This window comes from Nanorana parkeri, unplaced genomic scaffold, assembly GCF_000935625.1.
Source record: "Nanorana parkeri isolate BGI_ZX_2015 unplaced genomic scaffold, ASM93562v1 scaffold305, whole genome shotgun sequence".
NCBI lineage: Eukaryota > Metazoa > Chordata > Amphibia > Anura > Dicroglossidae > Nanorana > Nanorana parkeri.
In genome coordinates, this window is record NW_017306573.1 from 291974 (window position 1) to 314428 (window position 22455).

The window sequence follows — 22455 nt, forward strand, 5'->3', positions numbered from 1 at the left end:
TGGTGCACCAGAGATGTAGACAGATACATCCACCTACCTGATGGTCTTCAAGGATCTCCTGATGTTCCCGTGTGGAATCCGTGGAGTACAGAGGACTGGGACATCTCTCTGGGGTATTTCTGTTCCTGTATCCGTCTGCAGGAAACACACACACTGACTGAATACATTGTTTCTATGTCTTTATATCAGAGGATGTGTGTATCTAGGGGGATCCTCAATACTCAAGAAATGAAAGTCTCCTCTTACCCGGTGATGTGAGGGGCGGCCGGTTCTCCATCATGACGTCCTTGAAGAATGGCGGCTCTACGAAGATCAAGTCATAATTGAAAGACGGCATTAACTATTTTCATGATGGATCAGTACCAGGGACGCTCATCCCAATCCTTACTCCCAACATCAACTTGCAAGCACCTAACCCCACCTCAAGACTCTTTTCAGCCTACAGCTGGTTGGGGCAGATCAGCCAAAAAACAGTTTCCAGATTCAAGATCTCTGCTGTGTCCTTCAAGGAACGAAAGATAAAAGGACGTTTCCGCCTTCGACCAATGAAGGACACAGCAGAGAGCTTGAATCTTCTCCGTTGTGTCCCTCAATGAACTCTGACCATTAAAGGTGGCGTTATAGCCCAGCGGGCAGAGATTCAAGTTCTCAGTCGTGTCCCTCAATGACCTCTGACCATTAAAGGTGACGTTATAGCCCAGCGGGCAGAGATTCAAGTTCTCCGTCATGTCCCTCAATGATCTCTGACCATTAAAGGTGGCGTTATAGCCCAGCGGGCAGAGATTCAAGTTCTCCGTCATGTCCCTCAATGACCTCTGACCATTAAAGGTGGCGATATAGCCCAGTGGGCAGAGATTCAAATTCTCCGTCGTGTCCCTTAATGACCTCTGACCATTAAAGGTGGCAATATAACCCAGTGGGCAGAGATTCAAGTTCTCCGTTGTGTCCCTCAATTACTTCTGACCATTAAAGGTGGCGATATAACTCAGTGGGCAGAGATTCAAGTTCTCCGTTGTGTCCCTCAATTACTTCTGACCATTAAAGGTGGCGATATAGCCCAGTGGGCACTGATTCAAGTTCTCTGTCGTGTCCCTCAATGAATGAAAAATAAAATAGGATCTTTTTGTACTCAAACCCCTCCCCCTCCCCTTTTCTCATACGTTCATTGAAAGACACACCACAGATTGTGAATCCCTGCCCAATGGGTTACAGCGCCATCTTCAATGGTCAGAGATAGAAGATCTCCACCAATTATCTCTGACCACTAAAGGTGGCGATATAACCCAAGCAAAGATTCAAGATCTCTGCTGTGTCCCTCAATGAATAAAAGATAAAAGGACGTTTCCTCCTTCGTTCAATGAAGGACACAGCAGAGATCTTGAATCTCTGACCATTGGGTTATACTGTCACCTTCAATGGTCAGAGATTCAAGATCCTTGCTGTGTCCTTCAATGAACGAAAGAGAAAATGGGATCTGTTGTACTCCCCTTAAAATCTCTGTTTTCATTAAAGGACACATCGGAGATCTTGATTCTCTGACCATCGGGTTATATCACCACCATCAATAGTCCAGAGGTTCAAGATCGTCACCAATTATCTCTGACCATTGGAGGTGGCGCATAACCCAATGGTCGGAGATCCTAAATCTCTGCTGTGTCCTTCAGTGAATAGCAGACAAATGGTGGTATGCAGTACGTGGGTGGCATCCATGTTTGTTAATTGCATATTTAGACAAAAATAATACAATCTCTGTGTGGCCTATCCTGCAATCGCAGCAGCTGCAGATTTTGAACGCCAAAAGAATACCTCAAAGCGTGGACTGGCTAAAAGTATAATGGCGCCCCCCCCCATTTATATGGGTATCAGGAGCCGCTGACGTCTCTAAATACTAACATCTATCGATTTTACCTCGTCCTGTCGTTGTACACAGCCCGGACCCCGATGTACTAAAATTCAGGCAGCCCTCCAGCACACAGAGCTATGAGACCCCACCCTGCAGCCTTGATTCTGTGAGCTGATACAAAGGGTCAGAAGACCCCCCCAGTCCAGTCCACAGAGAGTGCTGGGACCCCCTCCTCTCTTCCTCCTCTCATAATAAGAAGACATCATTACCTCCTCCTCCTCACTGGGCACACACTCTGCAGCCTAACAATCAAAGAAACAGGATACTGGCACTACCAAACTTACTTCCTGTCCTCAACTGAGGGCTACAACAAAATGGCCGCCGCTTTATTTTTTTTCAATAGGTTCAACAAATAAAAAGTTTATGTTTGCTTGGGCACGAAAAAGGGGAGTGCAAACGTGCCAGAGAAAGACAAACTTCATATTAATAAATACTGAAATGTATACGCCCATCTGTAACACATCTGTAGGTCCCTCAGCTTGTGCGGTCTCCAACAATATGGCCGCCAACGGCCCAGCTTAAAACTCCAGTAAGGATTTTGTTTATAGTTGTATTACGGTACTTTCTTTGTTATTTTAAAACCAAAATAAACGGCTGAATAACACTTTCCAGGAATAACTGATTTTTGACCAAATTGTTCTATAATGTTTGCTTGGTCTACAAGAAAATGTCCGCCGTTCTCCCGTCTAGAAGCGCTTAGGAGGCTGTCATCGCCATGGCAACCAGACAGCTGCTGGGCGGTATCAGCAACAGTGGAAATCACAAAGAGGAAGCGCTGGAGCCACATGGCTGGAGTGAGAGGTGTGTTTCCGGTGCTGATGGAGGACAGGGGATATGAACAGGGGACAGAGAGCTGCTCAGGGCTGAGAGGGGTCCAAGCAATGCTGGTAATAATAATAATATAATAATATTCTACTAATAATAATGATAACGAATGAGTATATTAAATATATAAACATATATACCGGTACTTATACCTATTACTATAAAAGTAATTATATTGCTTCACTCATTGCTTTCATAATTGATACCCAATAGCATGTGTGACGTACCCCATGTCATAGCAGCCAATCAGATTGCAGACCTCATTGTTTTCGGGTATTACCATAGAGCAGAGGATGGCAGGATGGGTGACACTCTGGAGCAGAGTCCCTCCCCGGAGTATTCGCTGAGGATGGAGAGAGAGTGGAGTCACATGACTAAGAGGATATTACAGCTCACCCTGGAGATCATCTACCTGCTGACCGGAGAGGTGAGGAGGATTCTTGGAGGTCAGATGACATCACTCTTATCCCTATTAATAAAACACAGACCTGACCAGGGAGGTGAGGAGGATTCTGGGAGGTCACATGACTAGGGTTGCCACCTGTCCAGGATTCACCCGGACAGTTCGGGTTTTGAATGCTGTGTTCGGGTTTCATGGCAGCAGAAACCCGGACACATGATGTCAGGCAGACAGGGGCAACCAGAATTAGGATAGGGGCTACTGGCCCCCCACTGAAAATAGTCTCAACTGTGATATTTACATATGAATGGGCGGGGCTATTTACATATAAATAAGCCGCAACTCATTCTCCCAAAAATATGTCCGCGCATCGCTAGAGTGTGTTCGGGTTTCGCTTGAAGAATAGGTGGCAACCCTACACATGACATCACTCTAGAGCTGCAGATCACTCTTATCTCTAGTAATAACACACAGACCTGACCAGAGAGGTGAGGAGGATTCTGGGAGGTCACATGACATCACTCTTATCTCTATTCATAAAACACAGACTTGACCGGAGAGGTGAGGAGGATTCTGGGAGATGCAGGTTTATCAGCCCCGGAGATAGTTATGTTAGTGTGGCCTATGACTGGACAGGTTATACATTGGTGTGGCTCTATGTACATGTTTGTTACTAGGATTATGGACCTGTGAAGAAGAGCCATGGTCCTTGGACACCCAGCAGCCCTCCTTTGGGGTTGGAAGGTTGGGGCAGGAAACAAACACCCATTGTGGATCCCTCACCTCCCTCCATGATACCCACCACAGTCAACGATAAGAAGGTTCTGGAAGTCACCCAGAAGATCATTGAGCTGCTGACAGGAGAGGTGAGCGGTGCCGGGAATTCTGGGACATGATCCAGGAACAGACAAGGGATGTGTCTGGATGGTGACTGTATCATTGTGTGTGTGTCAGGTTCCTATAAGGTGTCAGGATGTCTCTGTCTATTTCTCCATGGAGGAGTGGGAGTATCTAGGAGGACGCCGGGATCTCTACAAGGACATCGTGATGGAGAACCGGCCGCCCCTCACATCACCGGGTAAGAGGAGACTTTCATTTCTTGAGTATTGAGGATCCCCCTAGATACACACATCCTCTGATATAAAGACATAGAAACAATGTATTCAGTCAGTGTGTGTGTGTTTCCTACAGATGGATCCAGGAAGAGGAACCCACCAGAGAGATGTCCCCGTCCTCTGTATTCCCCGGATTCCACACAGGAACATCAGGAGATCCCTCAGACCCGTCCTCTGTATTCCCGGGATTCCACACAGGAACATCGGGAGATCCCTCAGGCCTGTCCTCTGTATTCCTGGGATTCCACACAGGAACATCAGGAGATCCCTCAGGCCCGTCCTCTGTATTCCCGGGATTCCACACAGGAACATCAGGAGATCCCTCAGGCCCGTCCTCTGTATTCCCGGGATTCCACACAAGAACATCACCAGACCCCTCGGGATGATCAGGTAGATGGAAATGAGGGTTATACCTGATATATTGGTATTGTCCCATCTCCCTTCCAGTCACAGTGTGCTCATATTCTGCATTGTGTTTTTTTTAGAGTAACGGCCTTGTAATTGTCAAACTGGAAACTGATGAAGATTCCTTTGTGAGGGGTGGTGAGGCGTGTAAGGAGGATGATGTTCCTCCAGAGATCAGCACAGGTGAGGAATAAACACTAAATCCAGAAGAGAGTCCCAGATTCTCCTTGTTCAGTCACTACAACAATCTCTTCTTCTCCCCCCTCCTCTGTCAGTAGACAGTGATGGGGGGACGGAATGTGTCTAGTGGGGGGAGTCAGGAGCCATCAGCCTCTATTAGTCTCCAGCTCTCCTTTTAAAAAACAGTTGTAGTGTAAAATTTCTTATAGCAATGGGCAACTGGTATGATAGAAGACCAGAGGGGCAACCTGTGTCCACAGTATGTTATCATTAGATGATAGACACTAAGATGTAGACAATACGGCCAAGAGTCTGTGAACATCTGACCATCAACCCTATATGAGCTTCGTGGACATCCCATTCCAAAACCATGGCCATTACTATGGAGCTGGCCTCCTTTTGTAGCTATAACGGCCTCCATTCTTCCTGCAAGGCTTTCCACAGGATTTTGGAATGTCTTTTCAGCCCAAAGGGCATGTACTGGGATCATCTCATCCCACACTCATGGACCTGCAGGCCAAAGATTCTCAGCCCATCTTGAGTCTCCAAATGGTGGACTTTTCTAGGCCCTCAAGGATTCAGGGGGAAGTAAATGTCTCTGTTCTACCATAGTTTGAGCAAGTAAGGTTGCGCAGTAGGGCTGCAATTAAATAATCGATTATGAGAATAGTTCTCAACTATTCTTATTATCGAGAGAGAGAGAAAGATCAAGAGAGAGAGAGATATCAAGAAAGGGAGAAAGATTGAGAGAGAGAAAGATCGAGAGGGAGAGAAATAGAGAGATATTGAGTGAGCGAAAGAGAGATATCAAGAGAGAGAGAGAGATATAGAGAGAGAGAAAGAGCGAAAGAGAGATATCAAGAGAGAGAGATCGAGAGGGAGAGAAATATAGAGAGAGAAAGATTGAGAGAGAGAGAAAGATCGAGAGGGAGAGAAATAGAGAGAGAGCGAAAGAGAAAAATGAGAGAGAGAGAGTTTTTAATGCAACTAATCGATTAATCGAAAAAATAATCGGGCAACAAACCGATTATAAAAATAATCGTTTGCTGCGGCCCTATTGCTCAGCAAACAGTAACTGGCTGGGGGCCTAATCAAGCCGATGTGCCCAGGCCAGCCAGTCCCCACTAGTCCTCTTGTGCTGATGTTACTCCTCTTCTGGATCCTGAGAGAAGTCCGCCGCTGGACAGCCAATAGGAAGTGTCCATGTCACACACTCAGTGACGTGGACATTTAAAGAAAGACCACCTCCTGTAAACAGAAGAAAGAAGACTGGACTGGAGCTTCACATGACCACAGCTTTTGGTGAGTAAGGATGTTTTGCCAGCCATCAATTAAAGGGGTGTTGGGCATATGTGAAGCCCATAGATCAGCTTCAGACTCCATTTTCTGTTTCCTCCAGATGGGCAATACAAAGGGAACAAGGCCAAGAAAAGTCCCATCATCCCTCAAGATGGCAAGATGGAAGAACATGAGGTCACAGCAGGTTTTTCAGAAGTAAGCACCGTCACCACAGACCTACACCCAACTTTTCCCAGTCCTGCCCACGGGGGGTGTCTTCCCAATGTCCGCCAACCTCCTGCCCGTCATACAACACGTGGAATTTTCAAGAAGTTCCAGTGTCCTGACTGCGGCAAGTGTTTTTCCTCAAGAACCAAAGTCCTCTCGCACCGGACGACCCACACTGGTGAGAAGCCGTATTTGTGTACCGAGTGCGGGAAGAACTTTTCCCAGAAGTCCCACCTCATGAGCCACCAGACGATCCACAGCGGCGAGAAGCCTTATTCCTGCCCCACCTGCGGGAAATCCTTCAGCCGCCAGGCCCACCTTGCCGACCACCAACGGACTCACGCCGGGGTGCGGCCGTACTCCTGCCCCGAGTGTGCAAAGTCTTTCTCTTCTAAGTCGAACCTACTGAGGCACCAAAAGATCCACTCGGGGGAGAAGCCCTACTCCTGCTCCGAGTGCGGCAAAAGCTTCATGGGCCGCTCGAACCTTGTGAGACACTGGAGGACCCACTCGGGGGAGAAGCCATTTTCCTGCTCCGAGTGCAGAGCCTGCTTCACCAGCAAGTCGCACCTGGAGCGCCACGAGCGCAGGCACACGGGCGAGAAGCCTTATTCCTGTTCCGACTGCGGCAAAAGCTTCGCCCACAAGCCCAACTTTCTCCTTCACCTGCGGGTCCACGCCAACGTGAAGCCATTTTCCTGCGACGAGTGTGGGAGGAGCTTTGCCAAGAAGTGCAATTTCTTGACGCACCAGAGGGTCCACACCAACCAGAAGCCGTTTTCCTGCGCCGAATGCGGGAAGTGTTTTCCGTGGCGGTCGTCCCTGGTTTGTCACCGGAGAACGCACGGTGTGGACAAGATGACTCCGTGTCAGGTGGGCGGGGACGCAGAGCCGATCTTTCCTTGTGAAAAGAGCGATTCGTCCTTTTGATAAAGCTTTTTGATGGCAACAATCCTGGACTCCTGGCTGGAGGGTCATGTGATGATATCTAAAGCACAATTCCAAAATAAAAATTATTAAGGTCAGTTATAGTTCATCATTGCCCATTATTACCTGCTTCTGTTCTGTAGATAATGAGACCATCACTTCCTCAAACTAATTGGGAATGGGTGGGGGTGGCTGGCTCCTGTAATCACATGAGCTATGACTGCTGGGCGGTCCTGGCAACCAATGATGTTGCGTTCCTCCTCTGCAGTCCTTGGTTGCTATGACCGCTGGGCAGTCTTGGCAACCAATGATGTTGGGGTCCTCCTCTGCAGTCTTTGGTTGCTAGGACAGTTGGATGATAACATAACACACCTGTCACACTGTAACGCACACTGGGTGCGGTGCGTTAATCGGTTCGGCCCTCTACAGCCATCCCAGTTTCCTACGATGGCCCCTTGAGATGATTAATTGTCCACCCCGGCTGTAGGGCATAGGAACAGAAGCCACCTGAGACCAATCCCATCAGTCCCCGTCCTCACTGAACCAATCCCATCAGTCCCGTCCTCACTGAACCAATCTCATCAGTCCCCACCCTCACTGAACCAATCCCATCAGTCCCCACCCTCACTGAACCAATCCCATCAGTCCCTGTCCTCACTGAACCAATCCCATCAGTCCCCGTCCTCACTGAACCAATCCCATCAGTCCCCGTCCTCACCGAACCAAACCCATCAGTCCCCGTCCTCACTGAACCAATCCCATCAGTCCCCGTCCTCACGGAACCAATCCCATCAGTCCCCGTCCTCACTGAACCAAACCCATCAGTCCCCGTCCTCACTGAATCAATCCCTTTTTCTCCCCTCCTCACTGAACCAATCCCATTAGTCCCCGTCCTCATTGGAACAATCTCATCAGTCCCCGTCCTCACTGAACCAATCCCATCAGTCCCCGTTCTCACTGAACCGATCCCATTACTCCCCACCCTCATTGAACCAATCCTATTAGTATCTGCCCTCACTGAACCATTCCCATTAGTCCCTATCCTCACTGAACCACTACCATCAGTCCATGCCCTCAGTGAACCAATCCCACTAGCCTTTGCTCTCACTTAGCCAATCCCATTAGTCCCCACCCTCACTGAACCAATCCCATTATTCCCCACCCTCACTAAACCAATCCAATTAGTCCCTGACCTAACTGAACCAATCCTATTAGTATCTGCCCTCATTGAACCAATTCCATTAGGCCCCACCCTCACTGAACCAATCCTATCAGTCCCCGCCCCCACTGAACCGATCCCACTAGTCTTCGCTCCCACTTAACCAATCCCATTAGTCCCTGAGCTTCAAGAACACCCTAATATCCCTAACCCCATGCAGACAGTGTTCCTGGCGGCTGTAGAGAATTCATTTTTTGCATGGGACATGGACCATTAGCAAAACGTTATTCCTCAGAGATACTGGAAAGTGTTTTCTGAACCCTTCATCTAAATCAATAAATAAGTGTAAGGCCTTAGGGCACATTTTCCTGGGTCCCCTTTTACACTTTCCTAGGGCCCCATTCAATTGTAAGAATAAGTACACTTTTCACACACCTTTGCTCCTTTATTATATCCGTAATTCATGTTCATAATCCAAAATCTCCATTTTATACCCAGAAGAAAATCAAGTAAGTTTGCAAATGTAACTTTTTACCTTTCCCATGCCGTCCTCTGAGGCCAAACACAGGTCACAGGAAGTTTGACATCAAAGGAAGCTTACAAAGGAAAAACATACTCGTCACTCTCTCTCAGACTTTTACAAGTCAGCTCCACTGTGTAAAATGTCTCCCTCTTTAGAAGTGCCATGACCTTTCTGGTGTTTAAGAAGGGAGGTTCTCCAGGTGAAAAGTTTCCCACACTCAGTACATGAATATAAGCTGTCCCCACTGTGGCTTTTCTGATGGCACTCGAGGGAGGAGTGTGATAAAAATCCTTTGCCACACTCAGAGCAGGCAAACAGCTGCCGATTGGCATGAATCCTCAGGTGGTTGACGAGCTGAGACTTCTGCGTGAAGCGTTTGCCGCAGTCGGAGCAGGAGAACGGCTTCTCGCCTGAGTGGATCCTCCGATGGCGGAAAAGGTTGGCCTTGTGGGAAAAGCGCTTGCCGCAGTCCGGGCAGGTGAGCAGGTGCTGGTCCGTGTGGACCTTCCGGTGCTCGGCCAGAGACGACCTGTCGGCGAAGCTCTTCTGGCACTCGGGGCAGGCATATGGCCTCTCCCCCAAGTGCCTCCTGTGGTGGCCAACCAGACGAGACTTCTGGACAAAGGATTTCCCACACTCCAAGCAGGAGAAGGGCTTCTCTCCGGTGTGGATGGTCCGGTGCTGGTCAAGGTGTGACTTTTGGGCGAAGCTCCTCCCGCATTCGAGGCACGGGTACGGCTTCTCGTCCGTGTGAGTCCTCTTGTGTTTAATGAGCAGGGCTTTCTGAGTGAAGGACTTCCCGCACTCGGAACAGGAGAACGGCCTCTCTCCCGTGTGAGTCCTCTGGTGGGTGACCAAGGTCGACTTGGCCGCAAAGCACTTGCCGCACTCCGAGCAGGAGTATGGCTTCTCCCGCATGAACATATGCTGGTGTTTCATCAGCGACAGCTTCTGGCGGAAGCGCTTGCCGCAGTCCGAGCAGGCGTATGGCTTCTCCCCCGTGTGGATCACCTGATGCTTGACCAGCGATGACTTCAGCGTGAAGCACCTTCCGCATTCCGGCCACGCGAAGGGCTTCTCCCCTGAGTGCATCCTCTGGTGTTGGACAAGGCTGGACTTCTGGGTGAACCATTTGCCGCATTCGGGGCACGAAACCGGCTTCCTGACCCTCCGCTTCCCCTGAGGAGACAGAAACATGTTCTTGGTAAAACTTTTCCAATGTGGAGACTGAACACTTCTGGAAATGTATCCATCTCAAAGTGCACCTCCACTTGAACCTCCGTCAACTTTTATCTGCTATCTGTGGATCCTTCTGGAGGAAGTTCCCCTCACTTGTTGTCCCAGTGTCACCCTAACAGGAAGAAAGGGGAGCTCTCCAACAGTCAGAAACCAAGGTAGGAGAAGGCCAGAGCCCCGTCAGCTGTCTGGGTCCCCGTTACAGATGTCTTACACGTCGTGTCTGATGACAGCGTTGTCCCTGGGACAGGAAGTGAGGGGAAGTCTCCCCAGTAAGGCGCTTCAGACACCAATCGTGTGGATTGGAGGCACTAGATCTGGAGTTGGCCTCCTTTTTCCAAGTGAAGAGAAGTTCAAGTTGGAGAATCCATTGGGTAGGTAACTCTATGAGGTGAAAAGGGCCTCAAAGGCGCCTCAGATGCCTACAGGAAGGTATATGGGATAAAAACAGGCCAGTTGGAACGTTGGGCATGGGCACTCTTTATAAATGCACCCCTTAAAGTGGACCCATACTCTAAAAGTGAAGACCTGCCATGGTATAGGGAAGATTCAAAATTGTTAAGTGTGCCTAAGCACTGGAATTCCACCTAGGCCAAGGATCCAAGGCACTCCTTATCTGTGGCCTCACAGCTGTATATCTGCAATGTGAGATCTAAGGCACTGATGACTCTCATTGCTGGTCTCAGGAGACTTGGTGCTGCTCAGGGTTCCCCTTGCTGGAGGCTCTACCATGAGGAAGCAAAGCCCTGCCTCTACCAAGATGGCCATCTCCACACACACAGCAGAACAAGGCATTGTAATGGTAGAAAGATCAGCTGCATGGACCACAGACAATACTGGTGACTAGTCCTTTCTCCCCTACCGGTCATTTCTGAGCACAGCTTCCAGAGTGTAGGTCCTCCCAACAAGCAGGGGATCCAATGACTACCTACCTGCTTGACATGTGCTGTAACGTGCTTCTCTTCTGGGCAGTCAGCCCCGATGTCGTCCTCTTCCACCTCGCCATCTGGAGAAGAAGCGGGCTGTTGCTCCATGTCACCCCTCCTGTGCTGTCCATCTGGAGGAGCCGAGAAACAGAGAGATGAAAATGTTCCAGATCTTCAGGCATACGGTTTTTCCTCTAAGCTGATTGCTCCAGAAGCCCGTCCTCCACTGGGCACGTAGGGGGTGGTATATAAACCGTTCACACAGCAATATAGCTATGCGAACAAGGCTTGCAGCCCGTTATGGCCACTAGATGGAGCTTTAGAGCATAATGTAATACTGCATTATGGCCACCAGATGGCGCTGAGGAGCGTAGGAATGCTCCTCAGCTCCATCTTTTCTTCCATCTAGTGATCATTAGGGGCCATGAACCTCATTCTCACAGCTATACGCTGTGTGAACGGTTTATAAATCACCCCCTATGTGCCCTCTGACAGAGGAGGGGGGAGAAGAAGAGATTGCTGTAGTGACTGAACAAGGAGAATCTGGGACTGTTTTCTGGATTTAGTGTTTATTCCTCACCTGAACTGATCTCTGGAGGGATCTCCTCCTCCTTATGTTGATCTTCCGCTTCCACTTTCACTTCCACTTTAACGGAAATCAGATTTTCACCCTGAATGCCGCCATATAATACAATCAGCAAAGTATCAGCAAAGGTGCACCCCGGCCCCTAAAGAATCCCGTGCACTGCTTCCCCTCCTGCCGACCAAAGACAGCCATGGCGGATGACGGTGGCGAGATGAGAGGGAGACCAGTGAATGTCTGTTCATCGATCTCCACTCCTGTGAATGAACCTGGAACTGATGAGGAATTTGTCACTTCCAGGTTCAAAGCCATCATTCCTTGGCCACGGCTTCAATGGAGTAGAAAGGTGACATTAGGGATCCCTATAGGCAGTCTGTCCCCTATAATGTTCTACAAGATAGGGAGGTGCTTTATAACTGCTCGTTTGATTTGTGGTTCCTGTTGAGGGAGGAGCCAATCATCTCTCAGGTGGCTGTCCTGGACGAGGATTACGGGACAATACCTAATTGTGATCAGCTCCTGAGTCCTGTTGTGAGCTGACAGCTCACACCATTGTAGGTGGATTGAGTGGTGTCAGCCCTGCCCAATTTATTTTTTCGCTAAACTACTTCAACCATCCTACTCTGCTACACCTTCAGCTCCTCCTACCTGATCCTCCTGAGGGATCTTCTGATGTTCCTGTGTGGAGTCCCAGGAATTCAGAGGGCGGGCCTGAGGCATCTCATGATGTTCCTGTGTGGAATCCAGGGAATACAGAGGACGGGTCTGAGGGATCTCATGATGTTCCTGTGTGGAGTCCCGGGAATACAGCGGATGGGCCTGAGGGATCTCCTGATGTTCCTGTGTGGAATCCTGGGAATACAGAGGACGGGCCTGAGGGATCTCCTTATGTTGCTGTGTGGAATCCTGGCAATACAGAGGACGGGGACATCTCTCTGGGGTATTTCTGTTCCTGGATCCATCTGTAGGAAACACATGCAAGTATAATTTCTTAACTTCCAGTATTACCTCTTACAGAGATAACAGGACTTCCCCTGACAAAGCCATCATCTGCTTTTCTCTCCAGAAAGAGGGCACCATCTTTGTTCAGGCATCAGACAGGGTCATGATCTACTCACTGGAATGAGATGGCACCTCAGAGATGACACGGCCATGTAAACCCCGATGCCTGCAGTTCTCAGCTGTGTTTTCAGCCAGTAGGAGGGGCTGTAGACCATTCGAAAATATAATATCTACCAGGATATTCTTAACTGCTTTGCTGATGGAAGAACTTCTACAGGCCTGAATCGCTGAAGCTCTAAGTTAATGGGGATCCGTGTCCCATCTTAATGAGGAGCTGTGTCCCATCTGCTCTCTAAACTCTGTGAAGCTCCATATAGACTTTAAATTAGAGCGAGACAGTCAGAAAGCAAACAGCTTCTGAAAGATACCCCATAATGCTCTCTGAATCCAGAGCGGCTGCTGCCTTTATTAAATATTTATGAACAGGGAGTGTTTATTACTCACCTGAGCTGATCTCGGGAGGGATTTCCTCCTCCTTACACGGCTCATCACCCCTTATATACGGATCTTCTTCAGCCTCGACTTTAACAACAATCAGACCGTCGCCCTGGATGAGACAGAATGCAACAGGACAAACTAAAAACTGCCTGGTGTGTGAACACTGACTGTGCCCATTATGAGGTGCTCCCACCAGCCCTGTGCTGAGTTCCCGGGTCTGTACCCCCGCTGTGCCCATTATGAGGGGCCCCCACCATCCCTGTGCTGAGTTCCTGGGTCTATACACCTGCTGTGTCCATTATGAGGGGCTCCCACCATCCCTGTGCTGAGTTCCTGGGTCTATACACCTGCTGTGTCCATTATGAGGGGCTCCCACCATCCCTGTGCTGAGTTCCCGGGTCTGTACACCTGCTGTGCCCATTATGAGGGGTTCCCACCATCCCTGCACTGGGTTCCTGGGTCTGTACACCTGCTGTGCCCATTACGAGGGGCTCCCACCATCCCTGTGCTGAGTTCCTGGGTCTATACACCTGCTGTGTCCATTATGAGGGGCTCCCACAACCTCTTAGTTTTTAGGTCCCTACACCTGCTGGAACATATCCAAGACATGATTCAATGAGACAAGGTTCTTGCATGCTTGTGGAATATAATTCCTTCTACCTGATCCTCCTGAGGGATCTCCTGATGTTCCTGTGTGGAGTCCCGGGAATACAGAGGACGGGTCTGAGGGATCTCCTGATGTTCCTGTGTGGAATCCCGGGAATACAGAGGACGGGCCTGAGGGATCTCATGATGTTCCTGTCTGGAGTCCCGGGAATACCGAGGATGGGGACATCTCTGTGGGGTATTTCTGTTCCTGGATCCATCTGTAGGAAACACACACACTGACTGAATACATTGTTTCTATGTCTTTATATCAGAGGATGTGTGTATCTAGGTGGATCCTCAATACTCAAGAAATGAAAGTCTCCTCTTACCCGGTGATGTGAGGAGCGGCCGGTTCTCCATCATGACGTCCTTGTAGAGATCCTTGTGTCCTTCTAAACACTCCCATTGCTCCATGGAGAAAACATCCAAACCTCATCCATACCTGGCGAAACACCTATGAGAAGGAAGATAAACATTACTGGTGGGAAGGACTCCTAAAATTGACATCAACCAACCTTGGTAGACATTAGTTACTGTTGGTTTAGCCTCCATATTGGTTGCAGGGTCTCTTTCCTGGAGAAGGGAATGTCCTTAGGAGGTTGGGACCAAATGATGGCCACCACATTGAAGCACACCCTTCTAGATGTTGTTGGAGATGGCGCAGGTAGGATCTACATGTCCACCTAAGCTAGACATGGCCAAGTCTTGCATCAGAACCAATCAATGTGATAATTATTGAGGCCGGCATGAATAAAAAAATGCTTTTTATATAGTGGTTATCGTTGAATCCTAAAGGTGACCAGTTCTTTATAACCAATTCAGTACATTCATAACAAGACATTCTTCTCACCTCCTCCCTATACAACCACTCTGCAGACTCTCTACTAGAGCTCCTCCCTGGGCTACAACAAAATGTCCGCCTCCTGCAATGAAGACGGTCATTTGTACACATTTTATGTCAGATTGTATCTAATTTTCTGGATCACAATAAGTGCACATTGTTACCTTCTCACCATTCAGATAATGTCCAACCATAGACCCCACCAAGAGAATGCCATTCATCTCTCAATCTGACTCCTCTGGGCTACAACAAAATGTCCGCCTCCTGCAATGAAGACAGTCATCCAAACACATATATAATGTCTGCTCCCAGCCTGTGTGTATAATAATTGCATATTATACATTATTACCTTCTCACCATTCAGATAATGTCCAACCATAAACCCCACCAAGAGAAGCCATACATCTCCCAATCTGACTCCTCTCCTCTGCTCTGGGCTACAACAATATGGCTGTGAGAAGAGCCCACCTACTGATCTCAGCTCACACAGGGCTCCCTCTAGAAGGCAAATGCTCCATACTCTACCTCTGTGGAAGGGGGTGGCCATATTGTTGTAGCAAAGACAACCTTCACGTTCAAGTGTAAAGAATTTTGGTTTCCAATGAGCCACGTGTTATTTCTTGATAAAAAATAATGTTGTTGCAGTCATAAAATTAAATATTTCAAAGGGTTTATTTTCTGTTAAAGAGCTGGTGGACATTTTGTCGTAGCCCAGAGAAGAGGACAGGGAGGAGCTCCAATGAGAGCAGAATGTTCCTAGTGGGGGGCTTGGGCTGGAGAATGACTGCACTGGGACAAGGAGGTAATAATGTCTGCGTTTTATTACACAGGGGAGAGGAAGATAGAACATGGCATCCGTAGTACATATCCGACACATTGTACACCAAGACCAAATCAGACATTATTGGGGACATCAGTAAAATCTGGGGAGTTATCCATACGAACCAATGGGGCAATACCTCTTCTCTTGTAATCTGCACCGAAACGATGGCATCTGGCATGCCATTGGCTTGAGTAGTCAAAAGAACCTCCTGATGATGTTGATGACTCCTTCCGTCAGTGATGGGTATTAATATTATCCTACATACATGCTCTGGGTAAGGACAGGCATGTATCAAGTAATGTTCTACCGCAGGGGTAGGCAACCTCATGGCACTTGTAGTTTCACCACAGCTGGAGAGCCAAGGTTGCCTATACCTGGTCTACTGCATCTCCACAGTTCCTTACATTGTTCCGTCCATATGTTGGCCAGTTGTGATGCTCTAATGGAAAACTCATTGATGGCCAATTCACAGATTTATGCAGAGGGTCCCGGAGATCAGCATCGTTTGAGGTCATCTTCTGGGGTAGGCACATTTATGAACATGAGAGCTCTGGGTTGAACATGAGAGCTCTGGGTGAAATGTTGCAAAGGAGATGATGGCTCGGCCAAGTGGTGGATTATAGTTGGAGCTTCTCTATGGTAGACCGAGTGTATGAAGATAAAGAGGATAGGTCATTGGCTAATATCTTCTCGTTGATACTTGCGTTTGACGATAAGACCAGGTGGAAAATTATTCCCTGATCTCCTCTCTGATTAGGGGCCATGATGAGAAGAAAGCTTCCTTTACACCTATGGCCCAAAAGCCCCTGGAGTGGAGAACAGGGCTTGAGGGGGCACAGAATGGCACAAGTGCCAAAAGTCCAGTCTACGGTGGTTCACTTCCAGCAGAGAAGGCTTGACTGCGAGGTGCTCGTGTACACAATTGGAAAGATCACCGAGGAGCAAGGTCACAGGAGAAGTCACCATGGGGAAACTGACTGCACAGCAGCTGGCTTTTAACCCTTCCCTATTCCATCCAAAATGAATAAAAAAAGTGTTGGCTATACATACACTTTAATTGTTGGGAAAGTTAACAGATATTGTGAGTCATATATCTTCCTTCCTTTCTGGTCTCATCTACTGCAGGTAAACAGAGAGCATCCAACCAGCTGGTTTGTTTTCTAGATATGGACATGGGAAGCTTTTAGAAGGACACAAGGATCTATACAAGGAGATCATGATGGAGGACAACGAGGAGGACAGCCTAAACATCATTAAAGTTGAAGCTATGGATGATGACGAAGAGATGAATGATGATCTGTGTAAGGAGGAGGAACGTTCTCCAGAGGTCAGCACAGGTGAGGAATAAACACGAAGTCCAGAAAAGAGTCCCAGATTCTCCTTGTTCAGTCACTACAACAATCTCTTCTTCTCCCCCCTCCTCTGTCAGTAGACAGTAATGGGGGGACGGAATGTGTCTAGTGGGGGGAGTCAGGAGCCATCAGCGCTATTAGACTCCGGCTCTCCTCCTCACATCATGTCATTGTGTGTTACCAGCCAAGAGACGTGACCAGTCTCCCGCAACACACACTCTCTGGGGTCTCATACATCTCGGGAGGCTTCATTCTCATCTTTATGTGCAGGCACTGGAGGCACCGGAGCTACTCAGAGAAATGTCAGTGTTGAGGAGGAGGAAGAAAGACATCTGAGGTTAAAAGAGTAATGGGGGGACGGTATGTGTCTAGTGGGGGGAGTCAGGAGCCATCAAACTCTCTTAGACACCGGCTCTCCTCCTCATATTATGTCATTGAGACGTGGCCAATCTCACCCCACACACACTCTCTGGGGTCCCTCATACATCTCAGGAGATTCAATCTCATCTTTATCCACAGACCCCGAAGACACCAGGGTGACTCCAGAAGACGTTGTGTTGGAGAAGGAAGGAAGACCTCTGAGGGTTAAGGAGGAGGAGATCCCTTCAGAGATCAGCACAGGTGAGTACTAACTTCTAAATCCAGAGAAGACTCCCAGATTCTCCTTGTTCGGAGACATTTTATTGGCTGTTTGCTTCTGTACATTGGTCTCCAATGGAGCATTTGGAAACAAAAGGAACTGGGCTGATGGGTGGAAAGAGAGAGACCAACATGTTCTATGAAAAGAGTCAACCTAACATCCCTTGTGGTGATCCTTGACAGGCAGCCTTGAGCACACACTTCTAAAGGAATTCCAGTGGTGATTCCTTTATGATAACAGCTGCAGGCACCCTAATCGGGGGAATTGGAACTGGCACAATCCACTTTGGTTCCTCATAGCAACAGCAGGAGGAAGGTGAAAAGGTGTGCTTGCTAACTTGATACACGATGATACACTGCTTCTACGTGTAAAATGTTTCCAGCAAGTTCTAGCTTATTCTAAATGATGGCCCTGGGAAGTTAGGTTGTGGAAAGATAGGTGTCTTTGTCGATTGGCTTTAGACTTGTGTGGATGGCGTCCATTTGCGAAGCTTCTGAGATCATTCAGAATTCATTCATATGTGCATTAGGCCTGCAGTTGACCTTCTTCTGACCTGCAGTTGACCTTCTGACCTGCAGTTGACCTTCTGACCTGTGGTTGACCTTCTTCTGACCGGCTGTTGACCTTCTTCTGACCTGCAGTTGACCTTCTTTTGACCTGTGGTTGGCCTTCCTCTGACATGCACTTGACCTGCTTCAAGCGGGTTTTGAATTCCCATAGACTTATATGGGAATACAAAATCCAATTAAATAAAAGAAAGGTCTGTTGACACAGGCCCATAAGTCAATCTTTCTCAACCCAGAGGAACCCCTAAATTATTTCCAGGTCTCAGGGAACCCCTGCTGAAACCAGTTCATTGGAGGTCTGTGGGAAAAATGCCCCCTACATTGGTGGTCCAATTGCCACCCTTACAAACAGCTAAATTAGTCTCTGGTATCATTCCGATGGCTTTGCCATGTGGCCTTGGCTCACTTAAATGGGAGGTCCATTGGCCACAACTGAAAGAACCCCTTGCACCCTCTGGAGGAACCCTGGTTGAGAATGGCGGCCTAGGTGCTGCTTGCTCTGGTGTTGTGAGGAGCGAAAGGGACAAGCAGACACTGAAACCTCTTGTGCTATCCTCCTTGTAGATTTCCATACATCATCTCAGTGTCAGCAACTGTCATCCCTGTTTTCCTCCTTCACCGCATGATCTATATATCTATAAGAGATGCTCCATAACCACCCAAAACCTTGTGTTACCATTCAAAATACAGACAAAAAAGAAGTTGCATCCTTGGTTGTGACATACTGTAACTTGTGTGTCCTGCAGATGGATCTGGCAACAGAAACCCATCAGAGACATGTCCTTGCCCTCCACCTTCCCAGGAGTCCACACAGAAAAGTCATAAGATGTCTCAGGTTTATCAGGTAGATGGACATACAAGTGTGAATATATATGATCTGTACATAGGTTCGGGTCTCTTTAATTATTATAATACATGTCATTATTTTTCTTTGCAGGCTGCAGATCTGCTTAATATTCAAATCATCGTCAAAGAGGAAGAAGAGGAGATCCCTCCAGAGATCAGCACAGGTAATAGATACGAAATCCAGAAAAGAGTCCCAGATTCTCCTTGTTCAGTCACTACAACAATCTCTTCTTCTCCCCCTCCTCTGTCAGTAGACAGTAATGGGGGGACGGAATGTGTCTAGTGGGGGGAGTCAAGCCCCCTTTTCTGTCAGTAGACAGTAATGGGGAGACAGTATGTACCCAGGGTCAGATTTCATTCAACTGCTTGTATGCCAAGCTTGTATGCCAAGTGGTGTCTCCAAAAATATAAAATGTTGGTAATTACTCTGTAAAGTTTCAGAACTTGCATCCAATTCATTGAGTGATACACTGTATGGCCAAACATTGGTGGACACCTGAATGAGCTTGTTGGACATCCAATTCCAAAACCATGGCCATTCAGATGGCGTTGGCCTCCGTTTGCAGCTATAACGACCTCCACTCTTCTGGGATATAAGACTTTGAAGGTCTATAATACCCTCCACTCTTCTGGGCTATAAGACTTTGAAGGGTGTCTGTGGGAATATGTGGCTATTCTGCCAATGGGGCATTTTGGAGGTCAGATGTTGATGACCTGGCTTGCCACCACATTCCATATCATCACCAAGGTGTTCAGTGGGGTCGATGTCAAGGCTCTGTGGAGACCACTCATGTTCCTCCACACTAGATGAGTGAGACCACGTCTATATGGATCAGGCTTTGTGAATGGGGCATGATGGAACAGAAAAGGGTCTTCACCAAACTATTGCCACAAGGTTAGAAGCTATAACATCGTCCACTCTTCTGGGATATAAGACTTTGAATGGTGTTTGTGGGAATTTGTCCCTATTCTGCCTATGGGGCATTTACGAGATCAGGTGTTGATGACCTGGCTTGCAACCACGTCCCATATGATCACCAAGGTGTTCAGTAGGGTTGATATCAAGGCTTTGTGCAGACCACTCATGTTCCTCCACACTAGATGAGTGAGACCACGTCTATATGGATCAGGCTTTGTGAATGGGGCATGATGGAACAGAAAAGGGTCTTCACCAAACTATTGCCACAAGGTTGGAGATGCTCAATTGTGTAAAATATCTTTGCATGATGTAGCATTACCAGAACCCTTCAATGGAAGCATCTGAACTCAATAATTAGGAGGCGTTACCACATGTTTAGTCAATTTGGTGTGATGGTCAGGTGTCCACAAATGTTTGGCCATATAGTGTATCTCAAAAGGTTCCCTTTATAGCTCTGTATTTTGAATGGCCTATTCTTTTCCCTCTCTTATGTCCTCCAGATGGCCAATACCAAACTCATGCCTTGTCCTCGCCAGACGATGAAGGAGAAGGAGCTTCCAATCCCATTGGTCCTCATAACGCCCGTAGAGGGGATGAATCGTCTTCGTGTTCTAAGTGCGGAAAGTGTTACAGCCGGAGGTCAAGCCTCCTCAGACACATCCAGACCGTCCACTTGGGGGAGAAACCTTATTCGTGCTCTGAATGTGGCAAGTGCTTCGACCAGAACTCCAATCTCATCAAGCACCAGAGAGTCCACACGGGGGAAAAGCCGTTCTGCTGTTCGATCTGCGGGAAGCGCTTCGGCGAAAAGTCGAACGTCGTGCTCCACGAAAGGACCCACACTGGAGAGAAGCCATATTCCTGCTTTGAATGCGGCAAATGCTTCGCCCAGAAAGCCTCCTTGGACTCCCACCAGAGGACTCACACAGGCGAGAAGCCGTTTTCCTGCCCCGAATGTGGCAAGCACTTTACCAACAAGAGAACGCTCATCAGCCACCGCAGGATTCACTCGGGGGAGAAGCCCTATGAATGCTCCATATGTGGGAAGTGTTTCACCGACAAGTCAGACATGGTGAAACATAAGCGGATCCATACGGGTGACTACCCCTATACTTGCTCCGAATGTGGCAAAGGCTTCATCGCCAGGTCCGTCTTTATCATACACGAAAAGATGCACTCGGGCGAGAAGCCCTATTCCTGCTCGGACTGCGGGAAAGGCTTCACCAAGAAACAGCATCTCATGGACCATATGAGACTTCACACGGGTGAGAAACCGTTTTGCTGTCTGGACTGCGGGAAGTTCTTTAGGCAGAAGTCGGGGCTGGCCAAGCATCGGAGGAAAATGCACAAGATAGGAGTTGTCATCATCTGAGCTGTCAGTCTTCATGACAGTTTGTGGTTCCATCCTTGATTCTTGGACAGAAGTCACCTTGGGTGTCCTGCCTGAATCTGAACTGTTTGCTTCACACCATAGCGGCCCCCCAATGGGTTCAACCCTCCTCATCTATACTGTGGGTCTTACCGATCAAGATGGCATGGCAGGAATCCATCGGTGCAACCCAGTGTGTTTTTACTTGGCCTCCATATATGACATTCACAGCTTAGACCTTTCTAAAGAAGGTCTAATATCGCATGGTGGAGAAGCTCTTGAGATGTCTTGAGATCTCAGGCGTTCTTCATAGTTCACATTGACCCCTTTTCCACCTAGTCACCTCCAGCTTCTTTGGATCGGTTGTGCTGATGGCGGCAGTTGGACCTTGTATGAAAGGTGAAGCAACCGATCATGATTCCGTAAGGTACTAAAACGCCCCATCCTACAGATGTTATGGAAGTCCATGGACCTGAAAACATTTCAAACTTTTTGTGTTTGCTTTTTAAACATTCTGATGGACTCGGTTTTAAGATTTCAGGGACCTCTAAATGGCTCAGCAAGGTCTCGCGCTTCTTAGAGTATCTCAGTAACTATTGTAGAAGAATTGCAGTGAGAAGGGGATGTCCACCATGCCTGACCTCCGAGGATGCCTCACCACCTCCCCCACCCACTTCTGCCCTTTAAGTTGGCGTCAAAGCAAGAGGCAGTTAGGAAGGCTCTGATTAAACAATGCCTGTGATTGGCTGCACACTGATGACATAATCGGGAGCCCCTCCTACTAGTCAGTAGTTGACCATGAACTGTTGGTGACAGCTTGGTCATAGTTCTGGGCGTGCTGATTGAGCATGCCCATAGAACAATACAGGGCTGTATGTATGTGGCAGCTCACTGTTAAGGCCCGCCTCCGTACTTCTTCATGGGGGTGCTTGAACTGGTGAGTGGAGGCCCAATCCAGACCCCTCATGCAGCTCCGCATTATGAGATCACTACTAATAGTGATCTACTGCTTCATGGGAGGTTCTACAGAGCTGGAACCCATCTAAAGCCTGCTGGCATTACAGGGCTGTAGCCACCATGATGTGATGTGGAGGATAATGAAGTGCAGTATTTGTTTAATAGAGTCCTCAAGACCCTCCATACATGAAAAGGAAGGAACGTTATTGTAAATGACACTGAGGCATGATACGAGTAGATGCCAGATGTCCCTCAAGTCTGTTTTGAAGGGTTCCGTGCATTTCAATGAAGGGCCGCCCCAATTGG

At 48.2% G+C, this 22455-nt stretch overlaps 2 protein-coding genes across 2 annotated transcripts in view; one reads left to right on the top strand and one right to left on the bottom strand.

Annotated features, from left to right (window-relative positions):
• LOC108788093 (zinc finger protein 585A-like) overlaps nucleotides 1–21226 on the top strand; it is a 51275-nt gene extending 30049 nt beyond the window's left edge. The window contains exons 7-8 of the mRNA XM_018557827.1: nucleotides 6478–7181; nucleotides 20414–21226. Coding sequence (XP_018413329.1) covers nucleotides 6478–7181; nucleotides 20414–21195 — 1486 coding nt within the window. The 3' untranslated portion in view covers nucleotides 21196–21226. The remainder of the gene's footprint in view (nucleotides 1–6477; nucleotides 7182–20413) is intronic.
• LOC108788071 (zinc finger protein 501-like) lies at nucleotides 9058–13823 on the bottom strand. The gene is made up of 6 exons (XM_018557804.1): nucleotides 13773–13823; nucleotides 13195–13297; nucleotides 11871–11957; nucleotides 11686–11751; nucleotides 11112–11236; nucleotides 9058–10122 (listed from the first exon to the last, which is right to left on the bottom strand). The coding sequence occupies exons 1-6, from the start codon at nucleotides 13821–13823 to the stop codon at nucleotides 9058–9060; spliced, it is 1497 nt and encodes a 498-aa protein (XP_018413306.1).
• Nucleotides 21227–22455: the final 1229 nt, after the last annotated feature.

Bases quoted from the DNA above. Each gene is read 5' to 3' on its own strand.
- LOC108788071 (XM_018557804.1), bottom strand. From the start codon at position 13,823: ATGCAAGAACCTTGTCTCATTGAATCATGTCTTGGATATGTTCCAGCA. The intron at 11,958-13,194 runs GTGAGTAATAAA...CATCAGTTCCAG, and splicing joins CCCTCCCGAGATCAGCTCAG to GTTCATTCACAGGAGTGGAG. The intron at 10,123-11,111 runs GTAGGTAGTCAT...CTGTCTCCTCAG, and splicing joins TTACAGCACATGTCAAGCAG to GGGAAGCGGAGGGTCAGGAA.